Source organism: Camellia sinensis, chromosome 14 (genome assembly GCF_055761805.1).
Source record: "Camellia sinensis isolate YWXY chromosome 14, ASM5576180v1, whole genome shotgun sequence".
Taxonomy (NCBI): Eukaryota; Viridiplantae; Streptophyta; class Magnoliopsida; order Ericales; family Theaceae; genus Camellia; species Camellia sinensis.
Window position 1 is genome coordinate 11,650,159 of NC_138974.1, and position 14,538 is coordinate 11,664,696.

The window sequence follows — 14,538 nt, forward strand, 5'->3', positions numbered from 1 at the left end:
AACTTAAGACCAAATAATGACTATTGCTAGGGCTTGAAAATTTCACTTGAATCGTTCTCTCATGTAAACTCCATCTCTCCTTTCTCTCAATTCTCTCTCTTTCCATAGCTACCCATTATGTATACATACATATATTCATAGTTGTTCCTTGTCCTGATTGGAAAAACATGCTTCAATTGACAATTCTTCTTTACCCAGGTCTCTCTCTCTCTCTTTTATAGCTTGAATTCAGTATTTTTTGTACGTATTTGCATATTGTATTTTCAATATGAGGGATGATATAGTTTTGTTTTGGGTTTTGAATAAAAATGATCAATTTTTGATTTTTAGTTTTGGGTATGTTAGCTTAATGTGTTATATTAAGAGTTTGAGGTATTGTATATCTTGCTGTTTAAACTATTTCATTATATTTTTCCATCTAATTCCCTAACTGGGTTCATAATGATTAATAAGTTTTAGGCTTGTAGCTGGTTTGTCTCGAAGCTTATCAAGCATATGCCATTCAATTACAATAAAGATTGTTTTTTTGAACAACTTTATGTTTAAAGGTCTAATTTTGGATAGAATGTTATGTTCTTTCTGCTTTTTATTGATTATTCTCTGAATTATATCTTTTTTATTTCACAAAGTTGTACTGAATTGAATCTATTTGGAATCCATTCACTCGTTAAATAAATAATTGAATATCAAGGTAGGGATATAGTTCAAACTAGGCTATTCGTATAACTGCCCGACCTGATGAAAACCATCACATAACATAACGGTCAGATCTGCATTCAGATTGGTCAACCGTTAGCTGGAAAAGCTGAAAAATATTCTCTGGTCGGTCAGTAACGGTTGTGAGAAAAAAAATTATTGCTTAAACCGAACCAACCGGCAATCTAACTTAAAGAGGTTCATGAATACATGGCTTCATTCTATTAGTTATTGGAGATTACCCTTATCATCATGTCATCTTGCAGGCAATACAGATCTTACAAGTAGCATTATCAGCTTATTCCCATTAACACTTATATATTATACTATTCCCATAGAGACTTAAGCAGAGTACACAGTACACCATTCCCATAGACTTACACAGTACACTAGGAGTCTTTGTTGACTCTGTCTTTAGTCTTTTCCAGTGCGAAGTATCTTTCTCTCTCTTCCATTACGACCGACTTTCTCTCTTCTCTCTTGTCTATTCGCTTCTTTCAATCCCAACGAAATCCCCCTCTCACTCTCTCTCTTCTCTCTTATCTATTCGTTTCTCTCACCCCCAACAAGTTCCCTCCCCTCAGTTCTCCTTCACCCAATAAATATTTGTGAGTTTAGTTGTATACTCGAATTTAATTAAGGTTTCGAATAGAGTTTGAGGTAGATAAGTTGTGTTTTTGTATCACGGACTAATCTGACCACCAAACCGTTTGGTTTGATACAGTCGATTTTGACTAACAGATCGATTGATGACGGTAAATTAATTTCATGACCTGGTGCATTCGGTTCAAGTAACTGGCTGATAGAAAACCCGACTTGAACCGATCCGCGAGCACCTCTAGTTCAAATGTCTTCACTATCCATAGAGTCTTCAATTAGAAAATTAAACAACCCATAATGTACAAAGATAATGTTATAAATCCAAATGGGTTTGACAAGCAATTCCAAATAGAATTGAACTAGAGAATCATAGGTAGGCTGAAAGATCTATGAAAAAGCAAAAGAAAAAGAAGTGATCAATGGTGGTAAAAAAAGATACCAAATAAGTCTACGAAAATGGAAAAGTTAGACCTTCATTAAATCTGCAAAGACAATTGGAAGGTTCAACCATTTTCTATTATGTTGTGTCATTGTTCTCAAGACTTTTCTTCCCTTAATGTTTCTTGAATTTTATCCACTTTCTAGCTATCCTTTCTCATGAATCTTGGTATTGGGATTGTTAACACCATCGGCACTACTGATTCCTTTGCCATCGATATTGTCACCATCTCCTATCAACCAAAACTATTGGCGTTACATTATGAAAACAATAAGAGCGCGAGAGTCATTTGTCTATTGAGTTTTTTATTGGATCCTCAATTTTACATGAGATGGATGACTAATATGATTGGGATTGGGCCGTGTGCAATTGGATTTGAATGGCAATTCCAAATCTATTAAAGCACACCAACAACTAATTTGGGATTGGGGTGTCTAATTCTATTTCATGTTGCCAAACACTGCCTAGTTGTATCTCCGTATAAGTTCTCTTTTCTCTCTTTGTGTTGTAGTGACATAATTAGGATTAGAAATATAATTCATTTGTTTTCTTGAGTTTTCTTGGCAGATAAATGAGTGGAAAAGAAATTTAGGTGTGGTTACATCTTGGGGTCTCGGAAGGGTTATGAGTCTTATAACATTATAGGTCTTTTGATCGTTTTATATGACTTCTTAGTATTCAAGGTCAACAGTACCTTACATTTTTTTTTCTTTTCTTCTTGTTACTTACTGGACTTTCTTTATGCAGTTTAATCACGATGTTATCTGTGTTGTAATATGTTCTAACAAGCTTGAATGGTTGACATTTTATGCTGATTGGCATCACCATTGTTTCAGATGAAAAGGAGAGCATACCAATGTTGTTGGCCTACAGATCATAATATTCATTACTTCGTAATTTAAAGGGTTTGACATGAATGTCGAAGTGATTGACGTGGAAGAGGGGAACATGGGGCACCATGCCACTGCTGATGATGAAGATGCTGAACCCAATAATGGCGAAGCAGCAAACGCAGCTGGAAATTCTACAGCTCAGGATGACGATGGGGGTGCTGAGCCACATGTGGGTATGGAATTTGATTCTGAAGATGTTGCGAAGACTTTTTATGATGAGTATGCCAGGCGTGTGGGTTTTAGCACCCGTGTTAATCAGTATAGCCGTTCCAAGTCTGATGCGACGGTTACTGTTCTGGAGTTTTTATGCGCCAGAGATGGTTTAAAAAGAATGGCTGGTGATAGCTGTGATGCATTGCTCAGAATAGAGTTAAAGGATCAAGATAAATGGGTTGTGACAAAATTTGTGAAGGAGCATAGTCACTCTACAGTGAGTCCTAGTAAGCTGCATTACCTTAGACCGCGCAGGCATTTTGCTGGTGCTGTAAAGAATATGGCTGAAACTTACCAAGGTGTGGGCGTCGTTCCTAGTGGTGTCATGTACGTGTCCATGGACGGAAATCGTATCTCTGCTGAAACAAATCATGGAGCTAGGAATGCTCCTCCTGTAGAATCAAGTAGTGCAGTTAAGAACACGGGGCATTTGAGTTATGCTGCTAGACCTGCCAGTCGAAAGAAGACATTAGGGAAGGATGCTCAGAATCTGCTGGATTATTTCAAGAAAATGCAGGCTGAGAATCCTGGTTTTTATTATGCAATACAACTTGATGAAGATAATCGCATGGCTAATGTATTTTGGGCAGATGCAAGGTCGAGATCTGCTTATGGTCGTTTTGGTGATACTGTTACATTGGACACAATGTACAGAGTGAACCAGTATAGAGTACCATTTGCTCCGTTTACGGGGGTGAACCATCATGGACAGATGGTTTTGTTTGGTTGTGCACTACTTCTAGATGAATCTGAGGCTACGTTTGTATGGCTATTCAGGACATTTCTTGCTGCGATGAATGATCAAGCTCCTGTCTCTATAATCACAGATCAGGACAAAGCCATACAAGCAGCGGTTGCGCAGGTTTTCCCTGAAATCCGCCATTGTTTTAACAAGTGGGATGTATTAAGAGAAGGCCAGGAAAAATTGGCTCATGTATGTCATGTGTATCCTAATTTTCAGGTGGAGCTGTATAATTGTATCAACTTGACTGAGACAATTGAAGAATTTGAATCATCGTGGGATTCTATCCTCAATAAATATGATCTCAGGAGGAATGATTGGCTTCAATCTTTATATAATGCACGGGCACAATGGGTTCCTGTGTTTTTTCGGGATACTTTTTTTGCTGCAATTTCTCCAAGCCAAGGACTTCAATGTTCCTTTTTTGATGGTTATGTAAACCAGCAAACGACTTTACCCATGTTCTTTAGACAGTATGAAAGAGCTTTAGAGAATTCGTTTGAAAACGAAATAGAAGCAGATTTTGACACCATATGCACCGCACCAGTGTTGAGGACACCTTCACCTATGGAGAAACAGGCAGCAAATCTCTACACAAGGAAAATATTTGCAAAATTTCAAGATGAGTTAGTTGAGACCTTTGTGTATACCGCAAATAAGATTGAGGGTGATGGCGCTATTAGCACGTTTAGGGTTGCAAAATTTGAGGATGACAACAAAGCGTATATTGTCACATTGAATGGGCCAGAGATGAGAGCTAGTTGCAGCTGCCAGATGTTTGAGTATTTAGGTATCCTTTGTCGGCACATTTTGACAGTTTTTACCGTGACAAATGTACTTACTCTGCCATCTCATTATATCTTGAAGCGATGGACAACTAATGCCAAAAGTGGGGCTGGCTTTGATGAACGCTTTGAACTTCAAGGTCAGGAGTCACTCACATTGCGGTACAACAATCTTTGCAGGGAAGCAATCAAATATGCGGAGGAAGGGGCAATAGCTCCAGAGACCTTTAACGTGGCAATGGTTGCTCTTGGGGAAGGAGGAAAGAAGGTGGCTGCTATGAAGAAAAACGTAGCGAAAGTTGCACCCCCTAGCTCACACACTAGTGGGGTTGGTTATGATGACAAGAGGACCTCTAATTTGGCTCCAGATATGCCCCCTTTACTTTGGCCACGACAAGATGAAATTACACGCCGCTTTAATCTTAATGATGCTAGTGTTCCTGCTCAACCTGTTGCTGATTTGAATTTGCCGCGCATGGCTCCCGTGTCTCTTCACCGTGATGATGGTCATCCTGATAACATGGTAGGGGAAATATATATTTTGTTGCTCAATACATCTGTGGTTTCTGGTATTATGGAACATGACTTTCTTTTCTTTTTTTCTTTTTTTTTTTCCTTCTTTTGCACAGGCGGTTCTTCCTTGTCTTAAGTCTATGACTTGGGTGATGGAGAATAAGAATTCAACACCTGCAAATAGAGTTGCCGTTATCAACCTGAAGGTATGCACTGCAGGTTTTCATATAAGGTTCCCTTTGCAAATTTTTTATTTGATCAATTAATTTTTAGAGGCTTTCTCTTTGCCTCATATTTGATATAATTGTATTTCTTGTATTTCCTATCCATATTTTTATTCGGAAATCACTTATTCATTGTAGAGTGAGGATAAAGTTTGGATCATTGTTGGCTTTGTTTGGGCATTGTGTCTCTTCCATAGATTAGAGACAGTTATTTCTTCCTTTTTTGGGACTAAATAGAAGATTTATTTCTTAGTTGAAGGGCTGCTTGGTAAGAGAAGAAGCTAGGAATGAAGCTCCACTTCGTGTGATATGGATCATGTGGGGCATATGGGTGGAAATAAATTGGTGATTCTTATATTTGGATACCAGGGATAGTTTATCCTTCTTTAGACAGCTCATTGGATTTGTGGAGCATTTGGATTAGGGAGTTGCTGTATTAGTTGTATAGTTTTTTTGTTACATACGTACTTATACTGCTGCATCCCATTTTGGTGCTTGTTTTGTATAATTTTTTTTCCCTTACCACAGAAGTTTTTTTTTTTTTTTGGGGAGAGCTTCATACAGAGAAATTTTCAAATAGAAGAAATGTTTCAAGATTCATTACATTTATTTTGGTCCTTGGGGCATTATAAAACTTTCATGGGCTATTTGAGAACCATATGTAGCCTCGGTATAAGACTTTTGCTATTGATATTTTCTAGCCATGGAGTTGGAAATTGCCAAGAATTGATGTTTAAATTTGTCACTTGCAGTTGCAAGATTATAGCAGGGCAACATCTGGAGAATCAGAAGTTAAGTTTCAGCTTTCAAAGGTCACACTGGAGCCCATGTTGAAATCGATGTCCTACATCAGTGAACAGCTGTCTACCCCTGCTAATAGGGTTGCTGTCATAAATCTGAAGGTATGTCAAACCCAAATATCATAATATTTTATAATATTCTGCAAATTTGGTTATTTATTTGGCATGCTCATTTATTTAATTTTTCTTCCTTCCTGTCTGTGGGGTGGGGTGGGGTGGGTGTTTGGTGTTGGGTTGTTAATTCTCTGAATTACTTGGATGATTCTTCTTGGTTCTTCTTCAAGCAGAACATTCAATACTAGTCACAATCAGCCTTTATTTCATTGATACTTCATCTAAAAGCTTACTGCTGTATTCTTGGTTCTTTTGCAACACTATAAGCATTTTTCTCTATGTTAGATAACCATTTGCCAAAGCTTAATGATGTAGGATTTATGGGAGAACACTCTTCTACAAATAAGGATATCATTTAAAGGATGAATTACAGTGACCTCCACTGAGGTTTGTAATAATTTCATTAACCTTTCGTGAGGTTTTTGACATGACATTGATCTCCCTTGTCATCTTGTTCCCCTAATGTCATTAGCGGAAGGTGTTGTTTTACTAATTTATCTTTGCATTTAATGAGACATTTTTCTATATATATTATTGTTTTCGTAAGCAAACATACTTAACCACAATGCCCTCTATTTTTATAACCAAACAACACAATCATCTACAACCAAACAACCTGCAATTCATCCCCCCTCTTTCTATGATCTGACCCATCCCTTTCATGATCACCATCATCTGCAGCACCATCCCACACTGCCTCCACCTCCTGGCCTTCTACCGAGTGCAACCATAACCACAACCACTCCTCCCCTTCCTTTCCCTATGACCATCCACCACAACCAGAATTTGATGGTGACAAAGGAGGTGATATTGTGTGAGGTGAGATCAACCGGTAAGTTGTGAAGGTCTGGGATTGATGATGAGCTAGTTGTGGAAGGACAAATTAGAAAAGAGATGGTGTGGCAGTGGATTAGTGTCAAGACCAAGACCATCAACACCAAGCCCATCGCCCATGACTAGGACCATCAACACCAATCCATATATGCTTCCTATCGACACCAAGCTTGTCTTGTTCAGTATTTGCACCATGCCAATGATGGTTTTGATCTAGCGCACATAAAGTGTTTGACAAAATGCCCCAATCTCATTCCTCGTCTAGAAGGTGGCTTTATGCTAGAGGGTGGTGGTGCACTGTAGGGGTGGAGGCAGAGGTGGGTGTGTGATGGGTGCAATGTTGGATAAGGGGTGGTGTGGATAGTAGTGCAGAGTGTGAAATGGGTTGTTCACAGTAGTAAGGGGAGTGATGGTGGAAGGAACCTGGGTGTTCGTTGGGGAAGGGGAAAGGAGAAAAAGGGTTGTTGGATGGTGGTGGTGTGCTGCTGTGGTAGTGGTGGTGGTGGTGTTGTCCATACTTTCCCCTGTACTCATTGTCCGTTTCATAATCATTCGGCAACGGTTCGTCATTAACAATCCTTATGAGCTGTAATTTAATTTATTTGTCTCCTTTAGATTATGCACAAAGTTGCTCTTGAATCTTATCGACAGTTTTTCCTAAACTTCTTAGTTTAGCAAGAAGCTTATTTGTTCTCCCTCCCTCTCTCTCTCTCTCTCTCTCTGCACTATCAAAGTTGCTTTTGATTGAACCAATTGAAGCAATTTATTGTGTTTCCATTCCTGCATCAATTTCTTTTGACTTCTTCAGGGGTGTGGTGTGGGTTTGGGAGGGGAAGAAAGAAAGGAGGTCTTGTGGGATGGGTTTTGGGAGGGGGAAGAAACAAGAGTATTTTTGTCTTTTACTTTACTTTAAGGAAAATGTTTGGTGGCCACAAATTCTGTGGCTCAAATGGCCCGAAAACGCCAAAACGACCGTTTTGGGGTTTTCGGGCCATTTGAGCCACAGAATTTGTGGCCACCAATCATTGCCCTTACTTTAAATATGAAGGGTATTTAGCCTAATTATATTCATACATCACAAAAAATCTCATAATGCCATTTGTGTCATTTGGATATAAAATTCTAAACAAAAGTTACAAAATGAATTGTTTAGATATACATTTAGTTTGAATATAAACTTCCGAACACATTTTTTGTTCGGAAATCTATGTCTGAACATTTGACTTTTGTTCGAAGTTCACATCCGAGTGGCATAAATGGTGTGTACTGAGATTTCTGTGATATGCAAATAGAATTTCCGGGTATTTATGTCTATACATAAAAATGGGAGTTGAAATAAAATAAACTGGTTATCTCAGCAGAATTTGTTAGTCAAGTTAACGGTCAACTAATGGAAGGGGGAAGGTGAAACTCAAAAGTAAACTTGAAGGGAGGTTAGTGTCATTTCAGAAACCTGAGACGAGGTCTCTATAATTGTCATAAAAAGGAGTCACTGTAATTTACCCTAACAATTAATCTGTGCCAATGGTATACTCTATTTAGGTTTCTACAAGTTATCAAACAAATGTATGACTGTATGTTAGGAGGTTTTAGGGACTGGCTGTGATTTTTTTTGTTTTTGGTGGTGGGAAGGCTGATAAAATTATGGGGTTATTGGGTTTGCAATAGATATAAGAAGCATTATGATTTTGGGATTTCAATAATGCAAGAAAGGATGGAAATTAGGCCTGTCTTTGGGGCTGCCAAAAGCAAAAGTAGTTTTTTTCATTTCCGTTGTTTTCAGGTGGCCAGGTTGGTTCCTCGATTGAAGGAATGATTGGGTTTATTAAGTAGGTTTCTGGCCACGTATGGAATTGCTTTTGGAAGGGTTCTGTTTATTTCGAAGGAAATGCTGCAAAAGGCATTTGATGGACCTAAAATGGATTAAAATTACAAGTTAGGTGGCAGGGCTTTTGTGGAATAGGGTGTTTGGTTTGGGCAATGTACAGTGGGTGGCTCCTAAAGGAGTTGCTCGATTGCTATTATTTGATTTTCAAGTTTTTGGAAGGTCAAAGAGGGCTAAAGTTCTTTGGAGTTGTGTAGTCTTTGCAATCTTCTGGGTCATTTGGTTGGAGAGGAATGGGCGTATCTTCGAAGGAGGAACTAGGGATATAGATTATTTATGGGATAGAGTGAGATACTTGGCGTCTTTTTGGGCTTCGGCGAGTCCTATGTTCCGTGGGATCCCTCTTTTTTTGATTGTTTCAGATTTGGTGTCGGTTTGTTTTGTATAGTTTGTAGTTGGTGGTCTTTTGGTTTGGTTGTCTTTTTGGATGTATTTTTTTCTTATTCCTTGTTGAGGATGCCTTATCCTCTCTTCTTTTTGGCCATGAGCCTTAATAAAATTAAACTTATCTGTTGCTGATCAAAAAAAAATTAGAAGTTAGGTATTTGAGAAGCATATCTGGCAGTGCTTCTGAATGTGCTTCTTGGCGTATTGGAGGAACACATGCATTTAATTAATAATAATTAAATTTTGAATTTGTTTCTAGACAATGGTAGAATTCTATGCATGTTCTAATCTCAACCTTCTCACATGCTCACTCTCGTTGCACATAGACAGGCAGAAAGCAAGCCAGAACTTGGTGAAAATAGGTAGGAAGAATGGGGAACAAATTCAAATGGGGAGAATTGAAAATTAGGAAATTTTTGAGGTTTTAGGTTGTGAATTGTTAAAGTAAGGTTCTGGATATATGAATTGCAAAGGGCTATAATTGGCTTGGTTTTTTAAACGGCCAGATTGTGGGTTTTTCAAAACTGGCATTGCTGAAGGGTCTGAACAGTGGCTAATTTAGTGTTTTGATCATTAAATTGAATGGTAGGAGGTATGGAAGGGTTTAGGGTTGGTTAAGGCTTGATTGGATGCAACTTTGGGGTTGAAACTCGAAAGAGGGCTGTCCTGGGATTTTGAACAGTAGCCTGAGATCAGTAATATTGTAGCTGTGCAAGAATAAGAGAGAAAGAAGAAGAGCTCATCTCGCAAGGATTAATCAAAATTACACAAATACCGTCTTAAAGCATAACTTGTTTGCTGGCCATTGACCAAAACTATAGCCTCTGTCCTAATATGAAAATTACTGAAATGCCTTAAACTTCATAAAAACCTACAAGGTGAAAATTGGCAGTGGTTGCAACCATTGATTCGAAACTATAGAGATTGAAATTTTCATTCTTCTGAATTCCTTGGTAAAGAAAAGCATCAGTAGTCGTTGAAATAATTAATAAAAGTATATCTCAAGAGAGCTTGCCTAATGCCTTGACTGAAGCCCAAGCCAAACTTGGGTCAGGTTGGCTTTCCGAATTCAATCAATCCTTGTAGGGGAAATGTAGTCCAAATTTCAGCTTATTGGGTTGGGATTGTTCTTACAACTCCCACGCACACTCCCAAAAGCCAATTGCATCCATAAATAAAGATGCATGCTTAACAATATTTGATGCATGAATGTTCGATATGTGGTACTGGGATTGGTTATTCATTTGATGTAGGCAGGCACCCTTTTGTTGCCAAAGTTCTTTCCATGCATCCTTTGACACGCTTTACTTTATTTAGTTCATTTGTTGTTGACATTCTTCTATCCTATCTTTTCAGCTCCAAGACACTGAGACAACTTCTGGAGAATCAGATGTTAAATTCCAGGTGTCAAGGGATACTCTTGGTGCCATGTTGAGATCAATGGCCTACATCCGTGAGCAGCTCTCGATCGCTGTAAGCATTATCTACCTGCTTGTATTGTGATAATTTACTTTCAATGGTTTTTTACCCTTGTAAGGGTCTGCCGACTAATTAAGGCAAAATTTGCATTTTTAATATTTTGTTTTACTAAAAGGAGAACTAAAATAAAAGTTGGATTGAGATAATAATGAAAGACATGTTAGCTTGCGGTTTAACTGAGATTATGGCCCTTGATTGAGCAAAATGGCGTAGCAGGATTCATGTAGTAGATCCAAAGTAGTTAGGAAAAGGCTTAGTTGAGTCAAGCCGAGTTTATTTAAAAAATATATTTCTTTATCCTATATAACTTGTTTATGAACCATTTCTTTAGATATTCTCTTGTCAAATCTTTTCTAGACTCTAAATTTGGATATATATCGAGTCAGGTGTTATATATATACACGCATTTTCTCACAAGGAATACATTGAGGAAATGACTAGACGAACAAATATTTGGATTGGTAAATCTAGTGTGGTCTAAAGATGTTACACATTTTGTTATGTGTGCTCCAAACCTTCAATCACTGGGATATTAGTGTTTTTGGCAACTATGGTCAAAATGTAAACAATTACATGGCACTAAAAAGGTACGAGTAGGGGTTCGTTTTAGAATCTCTCTATCCAAATTATTTTTTACAATTTTCAAAATTGTTGATTCTCAAAATTTCTAAATGTGGCCTGCATTTTCCCTTCAGTTATGCACAAGTAGCTAAATATATTTTCTCAGATACTGTGGACACTCAAAAGGCACCCACATTCTCTAAACTTTCCACAATGTGTGCAATCTGTCCCCTAAGATGCTGACTCAAGTCACTCAAATTGAAGTTGTCTTTTTGGCTGTTTTGAGCCGAACTGTTTTTCATATAGCAAGTACTATGCCAAGTGGATATTTTTAAATGAGTTCGTGCATGTGATACTTTCATGCTATGAAGCATGGGTACTTCGACAAACATGGCGTACCCGTACTAGGTACTTACCGGCATATGGTATTTCGTATAGTACTTTTGCATACGTACCGGGTACACGAAACACATACCCAATTTTTTTCTTCTTAATTTTTGGCGTACCCAGACGTACCTAGTATATACCCAGATAAATTCCTTTTTCTATACTTGTTTTTTATTTTTAGTTTTATACTTAGCATGATTTTAAAATTAAGTTATGATTTGTAAGTTATTTAATATAATGATATTTAATTTTGGTTTATACCTTTACTTTTGACATTAAATGTTAATTGTGGGTTATATCTTGACAAATTAAACGATTTAATCAATTTTTGCTTTACTCCAAATTAAAAATAGATATTTTTTTTTACAAACATACCAAGCCGTACCTGTACCCTACTTTTTTTAAACTTTATCATATCGACGTACTTGTATCGTACCAGTACTCGTACCTGTGCCTCTGCTTCATAGCTTTCATGTTGTTGGTTCTTAATCTCTTGTCCATTCCTAGGGCCTGGTCCAAGCATATTGCGATTAATTTGGTCACAATGGTAGTGTTTGTGATCTGGGCGTTCCTACCAGGAATAGTAGTTCAAGTCCATGTGTTTTAAACTCCATTACAGCGTTTATGTGATAACAAAATGAATGTTGCTGTTGTTCTATCCTGATATGAGGCTCTATTCAACTGTCTAATTTGTTGTCTTTAATTGCATTTCTGAATGTGGAATTGTAACGGCATTGTGTAACTGAAGTAAACATAAGAACAATGCCACTTGCCAACCCCTTTTGTCGTGACTTTGATTTTTCTTATCTGGATGTGAATTTCTATTTTGGCAGGCTGAGTCGCAGTCAGAGACTCCATCGAAAAAGCAACGGAAGTAGAGATGATGTCGTTTCTGTTCTGTAGCTTGGTGTCTGACCGTCTTACTGTGATGGAAGAAGGTATTTGGTTAATGTACACTATTCAGCTACCGCTCCTAGTGAGTTGGGGATGCTCTGATTTATTTGTCTATTAAGTTTCCTAGCATCTCTTGCCTTTCCATTTAAGCATTGTTCTTACATATTGTACATGTAACTTAGCAAAAACCTAGAGTCCAAGCATCGAAGAGTGATATTCTTGTGTGTAAAATGTTAGGGATTGTGATGCCTCACCTCAGGGAAAGAGAAGAGACAATTGTGTATGCTCCTTATTTTATTTTATTTTTTTTCTAGATTTTCTTTGTAGGGAAATGGTAAATCCGTCGATAAATTCTGTTAGCTGTAAACTTCTCATTGTGTTTGTTTATAGTCTTTTCGAGCATTGGTGCTTCGCTTGTGCATCTTTGCGAGTTTTTTTGGAACAAAAAAAGAATAGTGGGTCTGGTTGGCTGTGTAAGTGAAATAAATCTGCTGATTTTACTTTCTAACATGTGAGACGAGCTTTGATTTTAGTTGCATTTGTAATTAGCACGTTCATATATTTGTGGGATCATTTTAGTTATGATAAATTTTGGTGCTTGCGTGTTTTGTAATTTGTTGATTGTAAAAGAAAGGTATGCCTTTTATGCAGTCAGATTCAAATGCTATATAACATTTAAAAAGAAAATTTTTTGGATAATCAAATGCTGTATAATATTAGGGTTTCATCGTTACTTCATTTGAGATATGAGGTAAGGAAGAACAGTGGGATATAATTTGAATGGGAAAGACTAATACAGGGTTTCATTCTAAAAGATTGATGTTTTGAAACTGCAATATTGATGTTTTGTACAAATTTCACAAATAAAAGATTGACGTTGCTGTGCAAATTTCATATTATATTGATCTTGCTTAGAGATCTTAATGATCACAGATTAAAAAAATATGATGATCTTTCCTTCTCATTTTATTTGTTCATCTTTCATTTTAGGATGTCCCAAAAAAGATTGTCCATCTCGTGTAGTCCAAAGACAAAATGTGCAAGTTTCCAAAACTATCCCTCGTATAAAACTATAATTATGTTTGAAGGTAAGAAATAAAGGGGCATTAATTAAACATTTTTCAAATTGAACAAAGAAAGTAAAATTTATCAAAAATGGGGTGATTGGGAAATCCATATCATTGAAATCTCTCTCAATACATATTTATGATTTTTTGTTCTTTTGCGGTTTAAAATTTGTTCTGTCGCTGAAGTATTTCGCTCTAAAAGGATCTTGCCATCATGCTTAATCTATTGATGAATCTAGCAAATACAATTCTGTAAGCAAACTCTGCTTTCAAGTTTGGGCAACTATAAACAATAGTGGAATCTCCATTCACAAGGGTTAGCCTTTATAAGGAGCAAAAGCAAATCAATGAAGAATTGAACTTAATTTAACGGAAATGGTGACACGCAACATTAACCTAATTCTAATAATATGGTTTGCTGTGAAATCCGATTAGAAGTCAAGGAGCACGTGAGATTGATATCTGAGAACTGAGGCGGTCAGAGGCAAACAAAGTGTAAAGTCCAACAAGCCAAGGCATAGAAGATGTAGAGTCTGGCAAAGATAAACAACATAGGTAGGTACACACAAGGTGTAGAGTCCGATAGAGAGACTGAAAAATCCAAGACGAAACCCCAAAGAGCAGCCAACATATGACCGAAATTGAACTGAAATTTCTCCCACAGGGATATAATGCATTTTTATTGCATTACAAAGAGCACCAAACGAAATTTCATCCATCAACACACACAATCTAAAAAATTAAAGAAAATTTGATTAACAGGCCACGCAGTTTAGGGGCGGTGGTGAAAAAAGTAAGGGGAGGTGAGACACGACAATCAAGCACCGCAATCTGAGAAATACAACAAACTGCTTTTCATTTTCCAAATAAATACAGAATACTTGATTGACAAACCGTATCCAAAAACTGTTTCCACAAGAAAAAATTTCCCCAAAGAACTTGCTTTCTTAGATGAACACAAAAAACTGTTCTGGAATTTTTGATAACTGTTTTGCATGAATGAAGATGAAACAAACAAGGTTTTT

General features: G+C 37.2%; 1 protein-coding gene across 2 annotated transcripts; it reads left to right on the forward strand.

The window, feature by feature from the left end:
* On the forward strand, nucleotides 1–12,956 carry LOC114301616 (protein FAR1-RELATED SEQUENCE 3). Of its 2 annotated transcripts, none has more exons than XM_028246578.2 (6): nucleotides 1–198; nucleotides 2,572–4,891; nucleotides 4,998–5,087; nucleotides 5,858–6,007; nucleotides 10,482–10,598; nucleotides 12,386–12,956. In XM_028246578.2, exons 2-6 carry the CDS (start codon nucleotides 2,648–2,650, stop codon nucleotides 12,428–12,430), a joined length of 2,646 nt encoding a protein of 881 aa, XP_028102379.2. In that variant the 5' UTR covers nucleotides 1–198; nucleotides 2,572–2,647; the 3' UTR covers nucleotides 12,431–12,956. The 2 variants fall into 2 exon arrangements, with proteins under 2 accessions (XP_028102379.2, XP_028102380.2); XM_028246579.2 differs by having other exon boundaries at nucleotides 22–198; nucleotides 2,483–4,891.
* Nucleotides 12,957–14,538: the final 1,582 nt, after the last annotated feature.